Here is a 24,822-nt window from a genome sequence, read left to right as displayed (position 1 = left end):
TCCAGTGCTGAGCCCTCAGCATGTGACCACTGTGCCTTGGTATGTACTGAGCCTGTCCCCTGTGGTCTTCATGTAATAAGCCCTCAGCATGTGACCACTGTGCCTTAATACATACTAAGGCTACATCCTGTGGTCCTCCAGTGCTGAGCCCTCAGTACATGATCCACACCTGTATTGAACCCTCATCTTCCAATGCCTGCAGGCTGGCATGGACTGAGCACTTGGGTCCCAGCATGGGGTGGGAGGAGCTGCCCCCCTAAGCATGTTCTCAACCAGATGAGCATGGACTGAGCCGTCACTGTATCCCCAAGAGGACCTGTGTGTTTGAACACAGGAGAATGTGCCCAGCATGACTTCATAGCCGCCAAGTGCACTGACAGCATGTCCTAAGAATGGATGGGTACATGTAGGAGGTACGAGGCAGCAGCAAAACCCAACATTAGGTAAGCTCTAAGGAACATGTGCGTGCTGGGCACGTGGAATGTTCTAGATGCTCCAGACACTCAGCATATTTTGGTTCGTGTGGCCTTTACCTCCTCCTGCAGTCTCCAGCCTATGCCAATGGCTTCCTGGGCACAGCATCGTGGGGCCTGGCTCTGGGTACCAGCCCTCCACTTTGGCCTTGAACTGGCCCCGGGCTAGGGCCAGCAAGGATAAACCGAAGCAAGGCCGCAGAACAGTTCTTTATTGAAACAAGCAGAGGCAGCTGGGGGCAAGCTCACGGCCACCAGGGTGTAGCCACCTGGCTGCCAGCCCTCAGGCCAAAGGGGCTGTGGGCCAGACGCCAAGGCCCAGGCGAGTGCTTGGGGGAGGGGAGCGTTGTGTGCAGGCATGCACGGGGCTCGGGGTAAGGGGCAATTCTGGGAAACTATCTTTGTGTAAGAATAATTTGTACGATGAAGAAAAATGGACTCAGAGGCCAGCCCAGCTAACGCAGCCCGCAGCGAGGAGCGGGGGACGGAGTGGGAGGGGGCAGTCTCTATCAGTGATGCCCGCCAACATGCTGCAGAAAACTGGCAGCCCGAGGTGGGCCATGCTGGTGGGGGTGGCGTGGTGGGAGCCCCTGGGCCCGTGGCCCCCTGATGCCTTCCAGTGTCCAGTCGGTGTTGCTCAACCATTCTCCAGGACAGCTGCTGGGCTCAAAGAGCTCCAGGCCCGACCTCTGTGGGGGGAGGATGAGAGAACATGAGTTGGGTGGGGGCAGTGCATCAGCCAAGAGGAGTCTGTCTGCCAGTCTTTACTTAGCCTGCCAGGCTTTAACACTATGAAAGAGGTAACTACTGCATGCCCAGGTTTGCAGCAGCCTGCAGGTAAGTCAGAATATGCTGGGCCCTAGTACACAGTTAAGGGTGTAATAGTGGGTGGGGTGTTGTGGGCAGGAGAGTAGGCAACCCCCTATCCTGAATATGGGTTCCCATATGCTGGGCCACTAGGGCTGGCTACAGCTCTAGGGGAGGCCTTGGGCCCAGCAGCAGCCCAGCGCGGCCTGGAAAGCTGGCCTCCCGTTGTGGCTTACCTCGGCATCCATGGCCATGTCCTTGATGCTTGGCCCATCCCCGTCCCGCTGCAGGATGGCTGGTGGCTCAACCGAGGCCCCGTGGTGTTCGCCCTCCTCCCAGCCGCTGCCCCGGCAGGGCTCGTCATCCTCTGGGGAGGTCTGGCTCAGGCGGATGAGGTTGCTGAAGTTGGAATCGGACTTGGAGCCCACAGGCAGCTTGCGGGCCTTGTGGCGGCTGGCCAGGCGGCTGCCATAGAAGGCCAGGATGGGTTCAGGGCCCACATCGGGCATGTGGCAGCCAGTGGTGGCAGCCTTGAGCGGGGCCAGCATGTCAGGCACGACCACGTCAGTGTGGGTCTCACCCCATAGTCCGCGACCTGCCTCCTGCAGGCTCAGGTCATCCAGCTGGTCAATGGCCCGCTGGACGCCTGGTGCCTTCTCCTCTCGGAAGAAGGACCCACTGCTGGCCACACTGCCTCGGCCTATGGCCACCTCCTCCTCTTCCTCCTCTTCCTCCTCCTCGGCTAGGCGGTAGTAGGGAGGGCCCTCCTCGGCTGTGGCTGGCAGGGGCGGCTTGCCTTCCACCTGCAGTGAGAGGCGGCGGCTGCGCAGGGACAACTGGTAATAGCGGGTGGACTCGTGGGCGCTGCGCAGCTGCTGCATGGATACGAAGGGGTGACGCAGGGCTGAGCTGGGGCTGATGCGCTCATGTGACTCCCATGTCAGCATGCGCTTGATCAGCTCCACCATGCTCCTGAGGTCAGCCAGCTCGGCCAGCGCCTCGCGGTCTGGGAAGTTTAGACGACCCAAGGCCCCACCGCCATTCACCGTCTCGATCTGGTCCAAGGATTTGAGCATGTACTTGCGGCGCTCCAGCGGGCGCACCTGGCGAGGCAGGGGAGCAGGCACACAGGGTTAGCGCATGCCCAGGTTGGTGCCACCTCTGCCAGCACCCAGCAGGGTGGCTACTCTGACTTGGCATGTCAATGGTAGATCCCTTTTGGTCATTGCAACCTCTGCATCCAGACCCACCCCTGCATCACCTCAGCCTTCTAGGGCCAAATAAGACCCTTCTTGCTGTGCTAGTCAGCAACTCTCACACCCACCTTTGGTCTCTGCCACCTCTTGCTAGGAGAGATTCCCTAGCTGACTTCCAATTTCCAGTGCCCTGCTGTCTATCCTCATGCTGCACGTGTTACTGACCTCAGAGCTGAGGCTGACAGAGGAGCTGCCCATCATCTTCCCAATCCCTTCTAGATCCCCTGTAGCCCTCCAAGCTATAACGGACTCCCCACCTCCACACGGCCTGCCATTCCTACCTTGGTCTCAGCCAGGTAGTCAGCGGAGGACTTGAGCTGCCAGGGGTTGGCGGCATCAGGGTGGGCACTGCGCTTGAAGAAGTGGTGGGCCTTGCGGGCAGCATGCAGCAGGTGTGGCTTAGGCAGGCCCTGGGTCTCGCAGATGTAACGCACCTGGTCGTACTCATTGTTGCCCGGGTACAGGGGCCAGCCCAGGTGCAGCTCAGCCATGACGCAGCCCAGGGACCATACATCCACCTTCTCACAGAAGGGCAACCCCAGCAGGATCTCGGGGGCCCGGTAGAAGCGCGACTGGATGTACGGCTCCTTCACGTAACGCACCTCGCTGAAGATGCTGGCCGAGCCGAAGTCGATCACCTGCCATGTGGGGAGGGACTTGAGTGACAGGCATGGCCCAGCTCGTGGTTCTTCCCTGGCATCTGTGGGAATCTTCATCTCTCGCTAAGGCCCTAGCTCCGCCTGCTTGACCTTTCTGCAGGCCTGAGCTGGGGCGTAGGAGGGTTTGGCCTGTCCTCTCTTTCACCCTCCTTCCCCCGTAGCTTCTCCATCTGCAACTCTGGCTGGCTCTACCTTTCAAACAGACCCTGAACTGCCCTGCTGCCTCCATCCACTGCCCCAGGCTGGTGCCAGCCCCCCACTTCTCTCCCATCCAGAGTAGCACAGGGGCTTCCTCACTGTCTACCCACCTCCCTACCCTCCAGGCTGCCCCTCCTCATACGCCTGTGGCCACTTGGGCTGCACCTCCTCCCTCCTCTGCTCACATCCACAGCCTGAGATAGAAAATGAAGTCGGGAGGGAGGGTGGCATCTGGCACAGTGGTGAAGACCCCACTTGTGACACCCACTCCCTCGTTGGAGGACCCAGGCTTGAAACACCTGGCTGCATTCCTAATTCCGGCTTCCACAGCAGGTGACAGCTGAAGTGGGAGGGTCCCTGTCATCCTCAGGTAGGAGATCCTGGGTCCTGACTTCAGGCTGACCTAGCCCTGGCTATTGTGGGTATTTGAAGGGAAAACCAGTGTCCTTCTGTCTCTCTGCCTTTTAAATAAAGAAATAGAATAAGTCACAAGCCATGGAGCGGCGTGGGGTAATGGGATGGTAGGGTTAGCCACACTCTCCACGTTGGAGCAGTTACTTCCGATTCCAGTTGCTCTGCAGTTCAGATCCAGTTCCCTGCCTGAGCTCCTGGGAGGCCGCAGGGGGCAGCCAAGGTGCTTGGATCCCTGCTGCTCATGTGTCAGAGATCCAGGTGGGACTTCCTAATACCTGGTTACGGCCTGTCCCAGTCCTGGCTGTCACAGGTATTTGGGGTGAGGGTTGCAGGGTGGGAGTAAACTAAGGGATGAAAGAGCTCTTCCTCTCTGTAACTACACCTTTCAAATAAATAACACATCCATAAATATTTTTTTTTTAAAGCTCTAACCATTTAGAACCAGCCCAGTCCTCACAGACCAATCTGCCTCTGCCCTCAGCTGCTGCCTCTCTGGCTCTACGCCCCGTCCTCCCGTCTTACGCCTCCTGTCCACGCTGGCCTCCTCACCAGCCCCCACATGAGCCAGCCCAGGGCCTTGGCACTGGCTGTCCCCTCCAGCCATGAGCCCATGACCCTTTCCATCTTTCCCTCCCTCCCTGGCCCATACCCTCTCACATGCCACCTGCTTCACTGTATAACCAAGGTCATTGTCTGTCTCCCCAGTTAGAGCTCAGTCCCAGCAGGATGGGAATTCTGCCTGTCTCCTTCCCTCAGTGGGGGCACCTGCAGTGCCTGCCTGGCACACTGTCAGAGCTAGGAAAGAGTAGATGGGTGCACGGGACAGGCTTCCAGCCTAGAGGGTGAGGCACCAGCAGAGCAGCCCCATGCCCAGGCTGGCCTTGAGCACAATAGGTTGTGCCTCTGCCTCCAATGCGGCTGTCTCATTCAGCAAAGTGAGATTTGAGACTCAGTTGCTCCATTTCCTATCCAGCTCCCTGCTAACGTGCCTGGGAAAGCAGCAGAGGATAGCCCAAGTTCCTGTATCCACGTGGGAGACTCCGAGTTTGTAGCTGCAGACTTCAACCTGACCTTATTCCTAGCTATGGTGGCCATTTGGGTAATGAGCCAGCAGGTGGAGTCTCTCTCTCTGTCAGAGAAGCCACCATAGACAGCCACACTGACCTTGACCCTGAAGGGACAGCGCGTCTGGTCCACCAGCATGATGTTCTCAGGCTTGAGGTCAGCGTGGATGATGGCCAGCTCCTTGAGGCGTGCCAGGGCCCTGAGCACTTGCAAGGTGACGGTGCGGATATGGCGGGCAGGGAGGGGTGCAAAGTTGTTCTCCTTCTGGAATTCAAAGAGGTTCTGCTCCAGCAGCTCAAAGACCAGGTAGAACTTGAGGGCGTCGTGGAAGAACTCGAGGAAGCGGATGACGTGGGCCTCCTCGGGGTCCAGGCCCCGCATGCAGCGCAGCAGTTTCAGCTCGTTCTTGATGATGCGGTTGCGGTAGGCGTCGTTCTTCAGGATCTTGATGGCCACCATCTCACCCGTGCTGCGGCGCCAGCCCTTGGCCACCTCCCCGAAGGTGCCCTTGCCCAACACCTCAATGATGTCATAACAGTCCGTCTCCGACTGGATGGTAGCCATGGTGCCCCCGTTACGGGACGCTCCCCTGCCTGGGAGACTCTCCCCACAGACTCTGCGACCAAGGCCTCTCGCCGCTGTTGCCGCTGCGCCACCAGCCTCCCAATGTGGCAGAGGAAGAGAACAGAACTCGTGCCTCCTCCTTCTCTGAGATTGGGTTCCACTTCCCCGGCACCCTCAGGCCTCCTGGGTCACACAGCAAGTCTGCCAGGGGCTGCAGCCCTCTCCCAAAGCCCTCCCGGCTTGGGATGAGGGGCCCCAGACCCCCCAGCGTTACTGAGTAGCTCTGGTTCTGTTGTTAGAGACCTGAGCTCCTGGCTAGAATGGGGGGGGTAGGGTGCCAGGCAGGGCCCCTCCCCCACCCAGCGGCGGAACCCTGGAGAGGTGAGAGGTCAGCAGGGAGGGGAGCCTGATTGTGGACATCGGCCTACAGGAGTGAGAACAGACCCATGGGCAGGAGCGGGGCACAGTGTGTGTGGTGTGTGTATGAGTGTGTGCGTGCCCACACATGTAGGCATGCCCCTGCCCCACAGCTGCCCTGGGGGAGGGATGGCTGGGATAAGTGCCGGAAGTTTGGACTTCGCCCTGAGGATACCAGGGAACCACAGAAAGGCTCTGGCAAGGGCAAAAGTGAAAAAAGCAGGACAGGAACTAGAGGGCAGGTGGAGGCAGTGGATTAGTGAGACACCTGGCAGGGCAACTACGTGACAAGGCTTTGAGTCCCCAGGAACAGGGTTCCTAAGGGGACCTGGAGGAAGAAAAAAGGCTGAGATCACACAGGATCTGTAGCATTAAAATGTTTCAAGGTGTGTCTGGAAGACACAATCAAGGCACAAAGCAGCATAAAGATGGGGCCAAGCCAGTGGCTCAACCAATACCTGTTAGCACCAGCATCCCATATGGGTATCAGTTTGTATCCCAGCTGCTCCACTTCCCATCCAGCTCCCTGCTTGTGGCCTGGGAAAGCAGTCCAGGATGGCCTATGGACTTGGAATCCTGAACCCGTGTGGGAGACCTGGAGGAGGTTCCTGGCTCCTGGCTTTGGATCAGCTCAGCTCCAGCTGTTGCAGCCGTTTGGGCAGTGAACCAGCTGAAGGAAGATTTTTCTCTCTTTCTAATTTTCAAAGAGAGAGAGATAAAATCTTAAAAAAAAAAAAAAAAAAGTCTAAAGGTGCCCAATGCAGGGGGAGGCACGTGTACTGGGGTGAAGATGCCCTCAGGATCCCTGTGCGATGTCACAGTGTTTGGCTTTGAATCCTGTCTCTGCTTCTGATCCAGCTCCCCGCTCATGTGTACCCTGGGAGGCAGCTTGTGACAGCTCCTAGACTTGGGTCCCTGCCACCCAGCCAGGAGATCCAGATTGAATTTGGGGCTTCTGGTTTTTCATGGCTTAGCCCCGGATACTGTGGACCTGGGGGAGTGAACCAGCAGCTGCAAGATATCTCTCTCTCTCTCTCTCTCTGCCTTTCAAATCAATACAAAAATGTTGATGTTCCAGGCCCAGCACAATAATGTAACAGCTAAAGACCTCGCCTTGAATGCACCGGGATCCCTTACAGGCACCAGTTCTAATCCCAGGCGCTCCACTTCCCATCCAACTCCCTGCTTGTGGCCTGGGAAAGCAGTGGGGTACGGCCCAAAGCCTTGGGACCCTGCACATGTGTGGGAGACCTGGAAAAAGCTCCTCGCTTCAGCCATTGCGGCCACTTGGGGAGTGATCCATCAGATGGAAGATCTTCCTCTGGCTATCCTTCTCTCTATATCTGCCTTTCCAATAAAATAAATAAATAAATCTTTAAATTTTTTTTGAAGTTCCTAAGTTACCAGTTGCCTGCAAAAGACATATTTTGACCTTGAAACACCTCTGATCCCAAAAACTTGTGCCCAGCAGACATCTGATGTGTGATGGAGGAACCCCCCAAGAAGGCTGTTGCACACCCAGGCAGACACTGGAGGGAGTTGGGGAGTTGCCAGCGCACAGAGGAGGTGTGGGGGCCACAGGCGAGCGTGGCACAGCCCAGGGAGAGTGTAGGGGTGAAGAACCCTCAGAGAAGCCCTGAGGGCCCACAGTGCAGCAAGGGAGGCAGAGGTGAGTGTCTGGGAGAAACAGGGGCCCTGAGCTGTCAGGACCAGCGAGACAGAGGACATCCTCTGGTATGGCCACTGAGAGGCCACTGTCACTGCTGGGACAGCCTGGGTGGAGCGGGGATGAGTGGAGAGAGAGGAACGTCCCAGGAGCCAGGGACCCCAGAAGGGCACAACGTGCTAAAGAGAACAGGGGTTGCTAGGGAGCCTTGGAACCACACAGTGCAGCATGTGTGTTGTGGGCTGCAACGTTTGGACCCTGGGTCGGGAAGGGGCACAGCCTGGGGACCTTGGAGCCACAGCGCCACACTGATGGGAGGTGGGGATGCTGAGACGCTGAATCGTGGCCCCAAGACAGCAGGGGCGTGAAATTGGAGGCTCTGAACCCGTGATCCTGGGACAGGGACCAGGAGGGCTTTCCTGGGTGGGGCCCCAGTGGCCAGGGCAGTCGGACCAGTCCAACAGGAAAGGGAAGGCCATGGGGCCCCTCCCTGGCAGAGCACAAGTGCAGAGCAGTCATCAGGGATGGGGGTGGGGGGGCGGGGGTCTCTCAGGACAGGCAGTCCCCCAAACCCATCCCAGCAGAGGGATCCCCCAGAGTCCTGCTCTCACCAAAGGTTGTCTGAGAACTGTGAAGGCCTGGGCCTGGACCACCTCTCACAATAGGAATTGACCTCCACCCCACCCCCCTGGGGGGCTAGGCTGAAGTGTACCCCTGCACCTCCTCTTTGGGGGTTCCATTCTCTGCACCTCCTGTCACTGCTCCCCTCTCCCTGCCCCATGCTCCCAACACGGGAAACAGCACACACAGCCACGTCTGATTATTTTATTCACATGGCCTGGCTCAAAACAGGCACCTGCCAGGCAGATGGGCATGGGCTTCCTGCCCCACCCTCTTGGAGTTAGTGCTAGTTAACCACACACAAATAGGAATGGGGATAGGAGGTGAGAGCATAGGAGGCTGGGTGCCAGGGTTTCAGACAGCAGCAGCCTGAGCCCCCTCCAGCCGGGTGGGGCCCGGAGCCCCCACCTCAGAAAACCCCACACTGGGCAGCCGGACTCGGAATCCACCCTCCTCCCGATCCTCACTCCCGCTCCGGGCCTTAGGGCTTAGGGACACCCTGGGGAATCGAAACTTGGGTGACTTCTCCCCTACAGGAGACTTGGCAGGCACCTCGCCTTCCTGCCCCCTAGAGGCCTTGGAAGGGGACACCAGGCCCACTCGGGGCAAGCGGACCCGTCCCCGGCCCTGGCGCCCCTCCTCCTCCTCTTCCTCCTCTTTTGGGCTGGGTGAGCCCTCCCTGCCAGCTGGCTCACTTTGGCTGAACCCCACACGGGGCAGCCTGAGCTTGGGACTCTTGGTTTTCTCACCCTCCTCCGCCCCCTCCCTGGCCCTCGTCAGGCCCAACTTGGGCAGCCGCACCTTGAGCTTGTGGCCTGTATCCCCATCGCCCTCTGTCACTTGGTACTCAGCGTGGCTGCCCACAGCTGGCGGTGACAGTTCCACATCAGGCAGTAAAAGGCGGAAGGTGCGCTCAGCCCCTGGGGCCTGGTCCTCAGTGCCCTGTCCCCCAGCCTCAATTCCGGTCCCCAGGGTGGGCGATTTTAGCCTCAGGCCACCCTCACCCATGGCTACCTCCCCAGCCTGTGCCTCATGGCCCATGCCCACGTCCAGCTCAAGCTGGGGCACTGACACAGCGGGCATCTTGAAGATGCCCTCGCCCACCAAAAGCTCGCCTCCTCTCGCCTGGGCCCCAGGCAGCGCCAGACTCACCTGAGGCCCCTGGATCTTGTAGCCTGCGGTGTCCTGGTCTATAGGGGCTTTATCCTCAACCTGTTGCCCCGGGGTACCCACCTCCCCAAAACCGGTCAGCTCAACCTGGGGCAGTGAGATGCTCAGTGGGGGTATTCTCAGCTCGCCCTGGTGGCTTTCAGGGACTGCCTGTTTGATGGTGGACACCTGCGTCCCACTGACAGCAGCTGCCCCTCCCGCCTCCTGGGTCCCCAGTGTAACTAGCTCCACCTCTGGGATCTTCAGCTGTCCCGTGATGGTCTCCAGCTTCTCCCCGGGGCTGCCACGTGCAGCCTGAGCCTCAGCCTCCCGACCTCGAGCCAGCCCAAAGGACGGCATCCTTAGCTTGGGCATCTTCACCTTCCCGTCCCAGCCCCAGCCCTTGGCTTCCAGCTCTGCCCCTCCTGGCGCCAGCTCCCCTGCCCCCGTGTCCCGACCTCTGACCCCAAATTTGGGCAGAGCAAACCTAGGCCCTTTGAGCTTGCCGTCAGGCCCTGCCCCCTCCACCTTGCCCGCTGGCGGATGGGCATCCAGCCCAAGCTGTGGGATGGACAGGTCGAGGGCGGGCAGCAGGCTTGCCTCTCCTTTGGTCTCCGACTCTGTCCCCGCCTTGGCCTTGGGGAGCGAGATGGCGAACTTGGACACCTTCAGCTTGCTGGCTCGCCCGGCCCCTTCGACCTCTGCCTTGGCCACCTTGGGCCCCGAAAGTCCAAACTTAGGCAAGGAGAACCTGGAGGAGGACCTGCCTTTCATCTCTGGGGTCCCTGGCCGCCCCTCTTCCACCTGGGCTGCTGTGGGCAGCTGCGGAGCAACCAGCTCAACGGAGGGCACCCGGAAGCCCACCTCGGCGGCCCCAGCCGTTCCTGCGGCGCCCTCTGCCGGCTTGGCTCCCGCAGCTTGGACAGGCGTCTCCAAACTGAGGGGTCCGGGCAGGCGCAGCTCCACGGAGGGCAGAGTGAGCGAGGGGGCCCCCGCACGGGCCTCACTCCCCTCCTCCGGCTGCAGACAGGGCAGCGGCAGCAGTTTCCCTGGACCCTGGGCACCTGCCTCACCCAGCTTGCCTCGCAGAGTTGGAGACTCTGCCCTTCCTAATTTAGGCATGGTCATCTTGGGCATCTTGAAGCCAAATTCTATCCCTTCAGCCTGCTCTGGCCTGGCAGATGTCAGCTGTACCTCCGGGGGCTGAGGCAGCTTCAGCTCTGGGACCTCAGGGAGACACACCTCAGGGACCTTGGGCACCTGGAGCTCTGGCAGTCGAATCTCTGACACCTTCGGCAGCTGTACCTCCGGGAGTCGCACATCAGGCACGGCTATCTCAGGCACCTTGGGGAGTTTCATTTCTGGAAGCTTCATCTCAGAGACTTTCGGTAGCTGCACCTCCGGGAGCTTCATTTCTGGAAGCTTCATTTCTGGAAACTTCATTTCTGAAACTTCGGGCAGCTGCACTTCTGGGAGCCGCACATCAGGTACAGCCATCTCGGGCACCTTGGGGAGCTTTATTTCTGGAAGCTTCATCTCAGAGACTTTCGGTAGCTGCACCTCTGGGAGGTGCACATCCGGCACGGCCATCTCAGGCACTTTGGGCAATTTCATTTCTGGAACCTTTGGCAGCTGTACCTGTGGCAGGTGCACATCCGGCACAGCCATCTCAGGCACCTTGGGGAGCTTCATTTCTGAAACTTTTGGCAGCTGTACCTGTGGCAGGTGCACGTCGGGCACAGCCATCTCAGGCACCTTCGGGAGCTTCATTTCTGGAACCTTCGGCAGCTGCACCTCTGGAAGGTGCACGTCAGGCACGGCCATCTCGGGCACCTTGGGCAACTTCATTTCTGGAAATTTCATCTCACAGACTTTGGGCAGTTGCACCTCGGGCAGTTGCACATCAGGCACGGCCATCTCAGGCACCTTGGGTAGCTTCATCTCAGGGACTTTGGGCAGCTGTACTTCCGGGAGCCGCACCTCAGGCACAGTCACCTCAGGCATTTTGGGGAGCTTGACATCAGGAGCTCTGGGGAGTTTCACTTCTGCCCCCTTGGGCCCCTTGACCTCAGGCCCCGACACCCCGATGCCAAAGGCAGGCATCTTGATGGTTGGCAGCTTTAGCTTACTTTCTGTAGTGGCTTCCGGTGTGGCCCGGGACTCCAGGAGGGAAAGGCCAAAAGTGGGCATTCGAAGTCTGGGCCCCTTGGCCTTGGCCTCTGGGCTGCCCTTGGCCACCTTGGCCTCAACAGTATCCTTCGCTCGAGCCCCGAAGCGGGGGAAGCTGAGGCGGGGCATCTTCAGAGCCACCTCAGGCACCTCTGCCCGGGCCTCCACCTCTGCACCCGGCAAGGCCAGGTCCACACCCACAGCAGGTGCTGCCACATCCAGGATGGGCACGGTCACGGCCGCAGCCCCTTCCCGGGCCTCTAGGCAAGGAAGTGTGGGCAGAGTAGGCAGGGAGGGCAAGGCAGGCAGCTCTACCTGGGGAAGCTGGATCCCTGCAGGAGGAGTCTCCACGGCAGGTGCAGCCAGGGCTCCCAAGCCGAGGGCTGGAAGGAGGGTGAAGCTGCTGGCCACTTCTGCTGAGGGGGGCCCTTTGGGAGCTGGGACCTGTGGCACACTTGCGTCAGCACCTGGCAACCGGGGCCCAACCAACTCCACCTGGGGGGCGGCAAAACGGGCTCCTGCTGCCCCCTCCTCAGCCTCCACCTTGACCTTCCTGGGGGGAGGGGCCGCGGCAGCCAGTCGAGCTGCCTGGGCTCCTTGGGCCACTTCCCGCACACGTAGCCGAGGCAGCTGGAGGCGTGGGCGGGCAGGGGCAGCAGGGACGGGCCCCTCGAGGGTCTCGGCTTTGAGACCCCGGCGCAGGCGGGAGAACTTGGGGAAGGAGAACTCGACGTCAACAGGGGCCAGATCTGCGGGGGACCCAAGAACCCCAGGCATCATCATCTTCTTCTTCTTCACAGGGGAGAGACTCTGGATATTCTGGGGAGAGAGGAGAGAGGCGGGAGGCGGTGGGACAGAGGGAGGCCCAGAAGGGAACGGGAGCTGCCCCATCTGGCATTTGTACCAAATTGGCGGCTATGTCAAACAGCCCGCTCAGCTCTCTTTGGTAGTGGTGGGGACGATGTCCCTCTTGGATGGGTGGAGGGCCCTGATGTGCGGAGAGTGGGTCCCCCTCCCCAGGGAGGGCTGCCAGGGTGAGGGAGCTGGGATTAGCACCAGTTAATGACAAGACACAGGGCAAGACTGGCACCCGGTGGGAGAGAGTTGGGACTCAGGGTATAGACGCAGCATCACCAGAGCAGTCCAGGGCCGGGACCGGGCTAAGCACGCGTACCAGCTTGGCCACCTTGGCCCGCGGGCCCTTGATCTCGTAACCGGCCACGGTGCCGGGCCGCAGCGCCAGGTCCCCGGTGGGCACAGTGCGCTTCAGGCAGAAGGAGACCTTGTAAGGCTCAGCGCATTGGAGCAGGCGCAGTGCATCCTCATACTTGACGTTTTCAAAGAACACGCGGGCGCTCAGCAGCTGGTCCCCTGGAGGTGGGTGAGGGGAGGTGGGCAGGGCGTGAGCATCTCCCAGGGCCACTGAGCCTGGCCCAGCTTACCTGCCTCAGAGCCACACCCCTAGCCAGGCCTTGCCTCCATAAACCCCAGGCTTGATCTTCAGGCTCCTGGCCATCTCTCTCCTGCAGGTAACTCTCTCAGGTGGCTCTCTCCCACATAGCACTCAGGTTCTGAGCCAGTAGCTCCACTCTCACTTCAACGTTCTCTGGATGTTGGTGATGTGCTGCCTGCCGTGTCAGCATCCCATATGAGAGTACCTGCCTGAGGCCTGGCTGCCCTGCCGTGGATCCAGCTCACTTCAGCTAAGACACACCTGGGAAAGCAGCGGAAGATAGCTCAAGTACTTAGGTCCCTAGAACAAACGTGGGAGACCCAGTGTCCTGCTTCCACCTAGTCCCACTCTGGCAGGTGCAGCTATTTGGGGAGTGATGAAAGTGGATGGAAAATCTGTCACTTTGCCTCTCAAATAAAATAAACCTATCTGTGAAAAGTTGCCCAGCTGTATCCTGACCAATCCTGAAGGCTCCCCTGCCAGTCTACACAGAATCCAAGTCATCACCTCTAGTGCCCGTCCTAAGCATCCCTGTCACAGAGCCAGACCATCACAGCAGCTGCCTCCTGAGTCTCTGCTCACAGTCCTTACCCCTGCGGTTGCTAACCCAGCAGCTCACGAGCCTTCCAATAATCAAAGCCAGAGCCCTCACCCCTACCTGTAAAGTCCCCCTTTCCCTGGCTTCTCTTGGCTCTTCCCCCACCCTCCTCTTCCTCTTCTTCCTCCTTGCTAACTATTGCAGCCACAGTGGCTCCTGGCCCCTCCCTATGCACCACCCATGGCCTCTGCCCAGGTCCTTCCGATGACCACACAGCTTGTTTCACGCTCCTCTGAAGCCCCCCCACCCTCCTCACCCGCCCCCCACGCACCTGGAGCAGCCATTCCTTTCTAACTCACTAGTTCTTTGGGTTTCAACCTCTTTCCCCCACCAGAATGGAAGCCAAAAAGAATAGGGACTGGTGTTTGTGGCGTCTGCTGTGGTAACCCAAGCACCAAAAGCAATGGTAAAAATAGAAGGTACTTCATACATACTTGTTGCAAGAATAAATTACACGCTTCCTAAAAAGTGCCTACTCCACCCTTTTACTCCAGCCCCAACAATAAAAGCAGTTACTTAGCCCCTCCATGGTTCTTGCTGTGTCCTTGAGCAATGTACTGTTTTCAAATACCAACTCGCTTCCTCCGCGTAGTAACCCCATAAAGTCAGTGCCAGTGACTTCCCAACTGAGGCACAGAGGTCGGGAACTAATGAGCGGGGCACCTGGGCGTCCAATTAGGGGCATCAACCTCTGGGAACCAGTTCCTAACAGCCACAGTGCCAACAAGGCTCCACTCCAAGGCCTTAACCCCGCCTCCAAGTCGCGGAGCACGCCCCCACGTCGTTCCCGCCTATCACCGGGCTTCAGACTGCTTCCTAGCCCCGCCCCACAGCCAGGCCCCACCCATCTAGGCGGCTCCGTCCCTCAGCCCGGCCACGCCCCCACGCCTTTCCCACCTCCCCGGGGGCCAAGGGCTGCTCCGTAGCCCCGCCCCCGCAGCCCCGCCCCGCCCCGCCCCGCCCATCTAACCCCGCCTCAGCAGCCCGGCTTCGCTCCGCCCATCTACTCCCGGCCCCGCCCCTCGCGGCCCCGCCCCGCCCACCTTCCTGCAGGCTGAGGCTCCGGGCGGCCGGCGAGTCCTCGCGCAGCTCTCGAACGAAGAGGCCTTCTTTGCCGCCTCCCGCCACGTTGATGCCGCTGACTCCGGTCTGCGCCTCCGTCTCCACTATGATCTCCACCAGCTCCGTCCGCCTCAGCTCCTGCGGAGGGCAACCACAGGTTGCCAGCGGCGCCGGGGTCGGCCCTCGCTCGGGGTCCTCCCTGGGGGTCCGGGCCCACGCCTCCTGCAAGCGGGCCACTGGCGCTCGGGGGGGCCTAGCGGGAACTGTTAAACGGGTTGATTGACACTCCAGCCTCTTGGAGCCCCCCGGGGACTGCGCATGTAAGGGGTGGGGCTACAGGGAACCTCAGTTTGAGTGACCCCCTGGGGGCGGGGTCAGGTCATAGGCATGGGCGGGGCCAAGTGGAATATAGCTCAGTCAGTTCAGGCAGGAGTTTGTGAATAGTTAATTTGGAGCTGGGGCAAAGACCCATATTCCAAGGGTGCGATTATGCCGTGGCGGGTGGGGGATGTTGAGGCTGGCATTTGAGAGAAGGGCTGGTCCCTTAGGCGATGCAGGACGGGAGAGTGGGGAGTGGGATTCGCCTGTCAGCAGGCTAGAATGTCTGTGAGAGTGTGGGCGTTCTGTTGCGGACCCTGTGACCTCCCCCCGAGACCAGCGTGCTGCCCACAGGCGAGGGAATCCAATGGGAGGGGGCGTTGCGTGGGTCATGAATGGTGGACTGACAGAGAGGCATTCCTGGCATTTGCTATACGCGGTGTAAGAGAGACTGGGCCCAGCAGTACACTGTGGGATGCGCAGAAAGGGGGCAGAAGCCCAAGGGGTTCTTCTCTCTGGGACTCTAGCTTGCTGTGTCCTCCAGGGGAGAAGTTGGCCCTCTCTGAGTACAGTGAGCATCACAGGGGGGCCCCTGGAAGGAGTTTCTGGGATGTCACCAAGAGATACTGTCAGGGGCTGGCACAGATGCAGTGAGTCCAGAGCTCAAATGGGGAGAGCCAGATGTCCCCAGCAGTGGCCCCAAGGCTTGAGGGGGGAGGAGTGTGGTACTGTGTTTGATGCGGTGGTTAAGACACTCAGGACCTGCATCGCGCATCTTAGTGCCCGGGTTCCAGTCCCAGCTCCTGCCCCTGTACCGCTGGGAGGCAGCAGGTGAAGGCTGGAGTCCCAGGGTCCCTGCCACCCACGTGGGAGACCCAGATTGAGTGTTCAACTCCTGGCTCTGGCCACTGTGGGCATCGGCAGAGGGAATCAGGATGGAATATCTGTGTGTGTCCATCTGTCCCTCTGCCTTAAAACAAATGAAAAAAATATATATGTATATATTTAAATAAAGAGTGGTCTTCAGGGATGCTGGGACAGCACGGCCTTCTCTGTCCCCTTTGGCTAAGACCCTGGGGTGCCCCTCATGGGGGCAGCATCTCATTTCATCCTCCCTTAAAGTAGCCCCAGCAGACGCCATGGGAAGGTCCAGAGAGGTGAGGGAACTTGCCCAAGGTTGCACAGCAAGTTCTCAGTGACTTCAGATCCCCTGTGAGCTGTTGTTGAAAAGTAGCAACCTTTTTGCCTGCTGCCAGCCAGCCTCAGCCTGTCTCCTCTCGACCTGTGCACACTGTGGCATGTGCCCGGCACACAACAGGACCCTGCCAAAGCCAAGGCTAGCTCCATCACAGGGGACAGCAGGCAACGCTCAGGGAGACTTGCGCGGAGTCTTCAGAGGCAGGGACTATTGCTTCATCTCACCCATGGGAGTCCTGGAGAGTAGAGGTCTCCTGCCCAGGGCTGCACAGCTGATGGCTGCTGGGGGCTGAGGCCCATGCAGCTCAGCCCATGTCCTCAACCACTACGCTGTACTGCCTGCCTGCTTTTTCCAGCAAGCAGTGCCTTGGCTCGTTTTTGTTTGTTTGTTTGTTTGTTTTGTTGTTTTGTTTTTAAAAGGGGAGGTCTCCTCTGTGGGAGACAGGGACCCAAGCACTCAGGCCATCTTTCTCTGCCTTCCCGGATACATCAGCGAAGAGCTGGATGGGAAGCGGAGCAGCCAGGATTCCAACCTGCACTGTGATGTGGAATGACGCTGTTGCAAGTTGGCAGCTGAACCCGCAGCCCCACAGCACTGGCCCCTGTGCAGCCCAGAGGAGCTAGAGTATTCCCCCTTGCTCACCTCGGCACTCCGGCTCCTGGCCTCCATGGCACCCCCGGAAGTCTCCTGTGCCTCCGGCTGCTGCTCGCTCTCCCGCTTCTGCTGCAGAATCAACTTCAATTCTGCATGGAGCAACTGCCTCTGGGCCTGTGTAGGATGGGCATGGAGGCTTGAGACCAGGACTGGGGAGCGGGTGGTGCAGCATTTCCCCCACCCCCCGCGCCACAAACACACACACACACACACACACACACACACACACACACACACACACTTCCCCACTCTGCTTTCCTCTCACCACTGCCTGGGCGCAGGCACTCCCTCCCAGCAGGAGCCCGGCCGCAGGGGCCACGCAGCTGTCTGCTGGTCTAGTGTCCTTCCTCTGGGGTCTTGCTGTCTGTCAGGGAGAGACAGGGTGGAGAATTTAAGGCTGGTCTCCAGGCTCCAAGCCAGGGAGAGCAGAGAGGGATGGGGCGTTGTGCTGGCCAAGGACACTCACCTGGGGCTCACTCCTTCTGGCTCTGTGTGCCTCCTGGGTCCGGGGCTCTAGGACAATGTCATGAGGCAAGTTCACTATAGAACGATGCTAACTACTCACTCCCTCACAGCCAGGTGGGCATATCCCCTCTCCACCTTGGTCTCGAGGTGGACAGATGAAGGGCGCCTGTCTGCCTCACGGGGCTGTGGTGAGGACACGGGCATGAGGTGCCAGACTCTGAGCACCTGTCCTTCCATTCCTTCTTCTCAAGAGCTTCCTAGGAACTAGGAACCCCACCTTGTGTCCAACGCCACCCTCCTGCTCCCCCCACACCACCCCCACCATGGGGCATGGATGGCACATGGACTTCAGAATGGCCTGTGCAGTCAGGGCTGTCACTGAGCCACTGTGACAATAAAACCCTGCACCTGCCCAGGTAACAAATGGCTGCATCAGAAGCTCCAGCCCTTGACAGTGATGATGATGATGATGCGTGGGTACAGAGATGGTACGATTTGCTCCAGCCACCACTGCCACAACTCCCCACCCCTTGGCCCCAGAGACCCAAAGATTTTATGTGGCTGTGGCAAGGAGCAAGCAGAGCCAGGGCTGTGCACACTGCCCCCCTGCCAGGCCCTTCTGGGGTGATGAACGTAGACATGGCCCCCTGCCCCGACTCTGGGCTGTCCCCGGCCCCCACCTGGCATGCCAAGCCGCCACCCCCTCCTGCACCGGCAAAGGTCAGGCCTCACGCGGCGCATTCCCTCACACAATGGCCTTCACATCCCACCCCCTGCCCACCCACCCGCAGCCCCACAATGGCCCTTCAGAGCCTGCTATAGGCCAGGACAGGGAACACACAGGCCCCCTCTTTCCCCAGCATTGCTCGGCTCCTCTGGGCATTTCTAGGAGTCCTGGTCTCTGTCTCCTTCCTCCAAGACCCCCCAGTGCCTCCAAGGAGGGCCGACTCCCATGTCTGAGCCTGGCACGGGTACCCATCAACCTCACCCTGGCACACGGGCGCCATTTCAGGGCTGGAGATCAAGGCTCAGAGAGGGACAAGTGACTCATCCAGGGTTCTTCAGCTAGCAAAGGGTACCTTCACCTGCCCTTGGTAGCTCTGACACAAAGATGACCCCAAACCCCGACACAGCTGGGCTGGGCTGGGAGGCCACCAGCAAAGGTGCCAAGAGGGCCCTTGTAGGTGGCTAGGCCTGGCAGACTGGCATCTAGGGGCCTCCATTTGTTGGGAAAATAAATGAGAGTTCAGAGACGGGGCTACCTACAGTGGGGGGGACAGATGCTAACCCTGGGTTGACAAGCGAAGTCTCAGTCTCCTAACCATCATGTGATACAGCCTGGGGCCCTTGCTGGTCACACCCAGAGCTTGGCACAGGAAGTCCAGCAGGGCAGGGACGGGGTGGCAGGGCGGAGAGGGGGTTGACAAGCCAGCGCCCTCCTTCCTTGTCCCTGCCCAGGACAACAGCCCAGCCCAGGTTATATTTAGCCCAACTGTGCCCTTCCTGAGCCACGTTCCTGGCTCCTGGGGAGGAGGAGGGGCAGCTTCGGAAGGAAACCTCCCCCCAACAGCACTCCCTGTTCCCAGCGCTGCCCATCCCGCCAAGCAGCAGGAAGAGGTCAAAGGATGCTCCCAGGCACCCCCCACCCTACACCCCACCCCTCACCCCGTCTGCTCCAACCTGTGCGAAGGCACGGTCAGCCCCTGCCCTGGAACCTGTTGGACGTTCCTGAGTCCCCTGTCTCTTGAACAGTTACTTGAGCTAAGATCCCTCCCTGCCTGGGAACAAGTGCTCCCTGGGGAGGGGGGGAGGGGAGGCGGGAAGGGTTGGAGCAACAGGTGCACCTGTGCCACCCATCCAAGAAGTGACTCAGACCCTTCCCGCTTTGGCTGCCGAACCTCAACTTCCCTAACCACCAGGGAGCCAGTGCCCGTGAGCTGTGACACCTAGACAGTGGGATGTTGATGGGGAGGTCTCAGAGGAGCAGGTATAAGGCAGTAGCCCCCGGCCGCCTCAGTTACTCCCTGTTCCAGCCAGGTGTGAGTTCTTGGCTAAGGTCCTTCACTCCTGGGGGCCTCACTCTGTAAAATAAAACCAACGAAGGCTAGGTGCGGCAACCTAGCAGCTAAAGTTCTCGCCTTGCACACACCAGGATCCCATATGGGCACTGGTTCTAATCCTGGCAATCCCGCTTCCCATCCAGCTCTCTGCTTGTGGCCTGGGAAAGCAGTTGAGGATGGCCCAGAGCCTTGGGACCTTGTGCCCACATGGGAGACTCAGAAGAAGCTCCTGACTCCTGGCTTTGGATTGGTACAGCACTAGCCATTGTGGCCACTTGGGCAGTAAATCAATGGAAGGAAGATCTTCCTCTCTGTATCTCCTCCTCTCTGTATATTTGACTTTCCAATAAAAACAACAAAAAAAAAATTTTTTAATGGAGCCTACAAGAGTGATGGGTGTGAGCTAACAGCAGGTACCCAGAGCGTCCCCAGCATAGGCAGTCCAGCACTAAATTGACACCAACTGGACTCTGGCAGCAAAAGGGAAGGTGCAACTCCCACATTCCCCTCAGCCAAAGACACAAAACATGTGTCAGGCACCAGCCTTCTACCGGGAGGTTCAACACTCCCCCACCCCACAGTCCTCACTCCCCCTAACAGCAGCCTCATCCAGATCCCAGAAAGCTGGTTCCGTGCAAGTCTCCTGCACCAGCAATGTTTAAGCAGTCGCTCATTTACTCTCAAGCCAGCCCAACAGGGTGCCCTCTATCAGCCCATTTTAGAGACAGTCAAGTGGAGGCCCAAAAAATATCATATCATGTCCCAGGCAGCATTGCCAGAAAGAGTGACTGTCTCCCCAAATCTGTACCTTCCACATCCCCCACCACCCCGCCTCCTGAGCCCCAGGCACTCCCACCCTGCCCTCCACCCCAGAACCTTTCAGGACCCTGGGTCTCAGTTGCAGGGCTCCCCATCCTGACCAGAGAGAGCCAGGGGGCTAATCCCTTACCGCTGGGGCCTCCAGACACCTCCAAAGTGCTCCCTGGTCCGTCTGCTCAGCCTGGCCCCTAGACTGGGGGGGAAAAGGAATGGGGAGGGGGAGGAGGGGAGACCCCAGCCATTGGCTGCCGAGGGATGATGTCACCGGAGGGTGGGTGGTGGGGAAACAAACATCCCCTTCTCCCATCCGCAAGGGCGTGGGGACTGCAAGATGACCGCCTCTGTCCAGCCTGGGTTGAGACCTCCACCCCACGTCCTCCTCCAGGGGTTTCTCGTGGCCACTACCCCACCCACCGCCCCCTGCCCTGCCTTGGAGACAGCCCCTCCACTCATCCCACCCCTATCCTGTCTGAATTGCCAGATCCCAGCATAGCCCTGGCATTGTGGGCTTCCCCCAAGATAAACTCTTTTCTCTCCTTCTCCCTGCCAATGTGGGTTCCAAGGCCAGCCCAGCTACTCCTTCCTGCGTGACCTGGGGTGAAACAAGTGCCTTCCGGGTCTCAGTTTATCCATCTCTAAAATGGGAGCAGTGGGATTGCCTGAGCCTCATGGAGCTGCGAAGACAATTCAGTGAGTTACAAGAGGCCGAAAGTACACAGCGTTTCCCCTTGTTGGGTCACATGCTGGCCTGCGTTACCATGCAAACCAAGCCACCGGCCATTCTGACTGGGGGACGGAGGGATTTTGATCCCTTGTTGGTGAGGCTGGGCGTAGGGGGATCCGATTCTCTGACATCTGGGTGTTGGAGCAAGGTGAATCTTCCTTATGCTCTGAGTCCAGCTGAAAGAGGCTGGGGGTCTGCAGGGTGGTACAGCTGGTGGCCCACCCAAAAGATCTACCCTCCTCATCCTCCATCCCCTGCTATTCCACAGCAAAGGAGAAGTTACTCACCCCCACCCCAAAAGCAAATGATCAACAGGGGCCCAACTCAGCCTGCACCTACCCGAGTCCCCAAGACCACCTGCCTTACCCCCAGCCCCCAGCCTGCCCTGACTCACCAGAGCCCGGGGGACGGCACAGGGAGCACAGGTACCCCCACATGCCCTCGGAACCCACCCAGTTGCTGTCTTGAATGCTGGCGACTCTCTGAGCCAGGGCCTGGGGCCGGAGCTGGGGTGGGGCTGGGGGATTACCCCCAAAGCCTGTGTCAGCAGCTTCTGTCCCATTGTCCAGCTGTGGACATGGATGCTGGGTCCTCAGCCTGGCCGGAGCCCTCACACCAGCTTAGGGATGAATGGAAGGGTGGCTCTGGGGACTTACCCCCAACTCTCCTGTGGAGGGGCTGGGGCCTACTTCGGTGAGCATGGGGGTGACCAGGAGCAAGAGGGCAGGAGCCCGGAATGCCAGGGGGAGTCTCCCCCCTTGCTCTCCCAAATGCCCCCTGCCCACTCCCAGGCACCAGGCAAGGCAGGAATGTGCTGAACTCTGGGAAACGCCTTCCAGGCCTGGCAGCCACCAAGAGCAAGGGCGGGGCCGGAAGCCAGGCAGCGCCCTGCACCCGAGAGGGGGAAAAGGAACTGTAAAGCAGAGACCACCTCCCTGTACTCACTACAGCCTCCACCCCAGTCACGAGGCATTCCTGCAGTCAAGTCCACCAGCATGGAAGACCGAGCCCCGGCAAGCAGAAGGTTCCTTCCTGGGGACCAGCTCCATGACACATCTCTGTAGGAAGTGATATCTGAAGTCCAACAGGAAGGTGGAGGGACAGGGAGTCAAAGGGAGGCTCCAGGCCACCAGAGGGGAGCCTCAGGCCTCAACTCCACTCCAGCACACTCAGCAGCACCTGGTGCAGCACCCAGCCTCACGCTGGATGGTGCAGGGACACCCGGGAAGAGCCACGCCAGCAGAGTGAGGGTTATGATAGGGGTAGCCACAGTCTTGAAAGAAAGGTCAGGGAGGGCTTCCTGGAGGAGGCAATATTTGCGATCCAGGCCCGTAAAGGTGAATTTGAAGTCAGGGCAACGCCATGGGTAGGGAACAAACAGGAGCACCTTCCAGGTCGTGGCAGCAGCCATGAGGAGACGCAGTCAGCTGGGTCATGAGGTAGGTAGGGATTTGGTACCGAGGGCCCCCAGGGTGTCCAGGAGAGGGATGAAGTTAGGTTGCACCCGTAAGCAACTGAGAGGATTATAAAGAATATGAGGCAAAAGGTAGGCAAAGTGAAGCTCAGAGGCCTGGGTCTCGGGTGGGCCCACAGTCAGGGTGATGGGGGGCCATCTATTTTCCTGTACATATGGCTGCCATCGCATCCTTTCCCTAGCTGGCTGGAGACCCGTTTGCACTGTGAGCGCTTGCCGTGTGCCCCAGCGTGTCTCATCCTCTCTGCCTTTCCTCCACCACCCCCCATTCCCGAGGGGGGGGTTGTCACAGGAAGCTGAGTTTGTGGGGGTGGCACCGGTGTCCTGGTTCCGGCCAAGGCCACCTCCGTAAACACAGGACATCCTGCAGGGCTGGGGTGGTGGTAGGGGGAGGAGGTGACGGCTGCTCCTATGGGGACCACCCTCTTGGGGCCCTGCTTGCAGCACGGGCGGGTGGGAGCCTGGGCCTGCCCAGTCCAGCCAAGTTAATATGACTCCCCTGCCTCATTCCTGGGGCCCCACCCATGAAGCAGCAGTGCCAGCGTGGGAGGGGGACCCAATAGCTGTGGGGCTTTCCTTCAGCGTGTCTCTCTCAGGCCTGAGTCCATCCCGACCAAGGGTCTAGGCCATAGCCCTCAGTCCTCTGGGTAGAGCCCTGGGCTTCATCCCGTGTCCCTCTGGCATCAGGGCCTGGCCATTCTGCCCCCGAGTGGTTTGTCTCTCCATTTTTCCCCATCCCAGGGTCCCTAGCCTCCTGTCACTTCTTCCTTGCCATGGCCACCTGAAAGTCAGAAGGGGCCTTTTACTCGGTGGCTTCACAGCCTCTTCAGGCAAACCTAGAGTCTGGCCTGCCCATGGTCCGGTCCTTGAGCCCACCTCAAGACCCATCACCTTCACGCCATCTTACCCCTCTAGGGTGCCTCCCCATGTGGCTCTCCATGGCCACCCCTCCCCCAACATTGTGACTCTTGCAGTTCACAGAGCAGACCTCGGAGGTCCCAAGAGGCTAAGTCCATGGCTGGGGGACACGGACTCCTTCCAGCAGCTCACTGCTTCCATGGCACGGCGGTAGCATCCACAGCCATCCACAACGGCACCCCGGGGCGATGACAGTAGGTACCAATGCTGGCTCAGTGTAACTCTGGGACAGAGCTGAGGTGGGTCTCAGAGTGTGCAGGGTTCTGAGCCCAAGAGGCTCCCCAGGGTGCCGGGAGAGAGGTGGGCAGTTTCTTCATATCCAAAGTCAGTGGGTACCCACAGATCTCTGCATGATGAGGGAAGGAAGCAAGATAGTAAGGAGAGTCAGACAGTAGCGCCCGGCTCTGCCAGGTGTGTATGTGTGTGTGTTTGGCCTGGACAATAGAGCCAGCTCTGTCACAAGCGTTGTGGTTCTGTGACAAGTAGCAGCGGTGCCAGGGCCAGCAGGTCAGCCTGTACTTGTGTGGGCCCTGGAATCTGCAGGCTGCCTGGCTGCTCTGGCTCCCGTGGCTTCAGGGCTGGGGCCTGAACATGCTCAGTCATCTCCAGGTGCCTCCGACAGGAGAGCCAGGCTGGAACCGGCAGTAAGCCCAAGGGCATTGGGAGTGGGGGGTGGGGGAAATGAGACAGGGGCCCAACCTAGCCTGCACCCCTACCGCAACAGGGACATGCCCCAGTGCCCTGTTCTCACAGCTGCTGCCTATGGTACCCGCGACTCGTATGAGCAGCTCTTCAGGACAGAGCCTATGTGCACTGCACAATCTGTGCTACTGTACCCAGAGGCCCTGGGGAAGAGGTGGGGGGACACTGAGGACCACTCTGGCAGAGGAGGAAATGGAAAGATGACTGCCACACGGGTAAGCAACCCATGTGTCGTGGAGCAACCCCCGCTGCCCAGCACCTGGAGACGTCAGGAACAGGGCCTTGGTGTGTTCGTTGTAAGCAGAGGGCATGGCCCAGTCCCCGCTGGGGGCCTCTCCGGGAGAGAGCCCGCGTTGGACACAGCCGGCGGTGGGAGCCTGCCCAAGGCTGGGACGTTGCAGAGCCTCGGGCTGGGCACCAGGGGGAGCCGCCGAGCGCAGCCTCGGCTCCAGTGTGTCGGGGGGATCCGTGCGGGGCGAAGCCGAGTCTGAGCCCAGTCGCCCCGCGGGGCTGGAGTCGCTGGGATGCCTGGAAGTCCTTGGGCCCGGGCACCGGCTCCCGCAGGCCATTTCCATCCCCGCCTCTCCCTCCCGGGCCCGCCTCATTCACTTCCAGAAATGGGCAAAACTTCCTCCGCTCCTCCAGGAAGCCCCGCTCCGCCCGCCCCTTCCCGGGCCCGAAGGGCCGGCGCGAAGCTACCCGCCTCCATCTCTCCACTGCGCTCTCCAGCCCCACCTTCTGCACGGCTCCCGATACGGGGGTCCCGACCCTCGATATGGGGTGTGTGTGAGTGTGTGTGGTGTTAGGGGGGCTGGAGTGGGGTCCCTGCGCCCAGGCAATCCCCTGCTGGGCCGCTCCGCGCGCCCCTCCGCGCGCCGCCCGCCCACGGTGGCCCGGCCGGGCAGCACCGCCCCTTCCC

The 24,822-nt window shown here is 59.9% G+C and overlaps 2 protein-coding genes across 2 annotated transcripts; both read right to left on the bottom strand.

Annotated features, from left to right (window-relative positions):
- Positions 1 to 923: 923 nt before the first annotated feature.
- Positions 924 to 5,436, bottom strand: HIPK4 (homeodomain interacting protein kinase 4). The gene is made up of 4 exons (XM_040976299.1): positions 4,972 to 5,436; positions 2,818 to 3,174; positions 1,517 to 2,383; positions 924 to 1,162 (listed from the first exon to the last, which is right to left on the bottom strand). The coding sequence occupies exons 1-4, from the start codon at positions 5,434 to 5,436 to the stop codon at positions 983 to 985; spliced, it is 1,869 nt and encodes a 622-aa protein (XP_040832233.1). The 3' UTR covers positions 924 to 982.
- A 3,058-nt stretch (positions 5,437 to 8,494) lies between these two features.
- On the bottom strand, positions 8,495 to 16,756 carry PRX (periaxin). The gene is made up of 4 exons (XM_040976606.1): positions 16,730 to 16,756; positions 14,553 to 14,709; positions 12,633 to 12,829; positions 8,495 to 12,277 (listed from the first exon to the last, which is right to left on the bottom strand). The coding sequence occupies exons 1-4, from the start codon at positions 16,754 to 16,756 to the stop codon at positions 8,495 to 8,497; spliced, it is 4,164 nt and encodes a 1,387-aa protein (XP_040832540.1).
- Between the last annotated feature and the right edge of the window lie 8,066 nt (positions 16,757 to 24,822).

The sequence above is a fragment of the Ochotona curzoniae genome, unplaced genomic scaffold (assembly GCF_017591425.1).
Source record: "Ochotona curzoniae isolate NIBS_2020 unplaced genomic scaffold, NIBS_Ocur_1.0 contig_2699, whole genome shotgun sequence".
Classification (NCBI taxonomy): domain Eukaryota; kingdom Metazoa; phylum Chordata; class Mammalia; order Lagomorpha; family Ochotonidae; genus Ochotona; species Ochotona curzoniae.
The sequence above is the reverse complement of the archived record's forward strand: the minus strand, read 5'-3'. Positions and strand labels throughout refer to the sequence as shown.

What these genes read in the sequence shown, in the direction of transcription:
- PRX (XM_040976606.1), bottom strand. Translation starts at nt 16,756, where the DNA reads ATGGAGGCCAGGAGCCGGAGTGCCGAG. An exon ending in GAGCCTCAGCCTGCAGGAAG is followed by an intron (nt 12,830 to 14,552) that starts GTGGGCGGGGCG and finishes ACCCACCTCCAG; the next exon opens with GGGACCAGCTGCTGAGCGCC. An exon ending in GGGCCAAGGTGGCCAAGCTG is followed by an intron (nt 12,278 to 12,632) that starts GTACGCGTGCTT and finishes CTCTCTCCCCAG; the next exon opens with AATATCCAGAGTCTCTCCCC.
- HIPK4 (XM_040976299.1), bottom strand. Translation starts at nt 5,436, where the DNA reads ATGGCTACCATCCAGTCGGAGACGGACTGTTATGACATCATTGAGGTG. An exon ending in GCTGTCCCTTCAGGGTCAAG is followed by an intron (nt 3,175 to 4,971) that starts GTCAGTGTGGCT and finishes CCCACATGGCAG; the next exon opens with GTGATCGACTTCGGCTCGGC. An exon ending in ACATGGCCATGGATGCCGAG is followed by an intron (nt 1,163 to 1,516) that starts GTAAGCCACAAC and finishes CTCCCCCCACAG; the next exon opens with AGGTCGGGCCTGGAGCTCTT.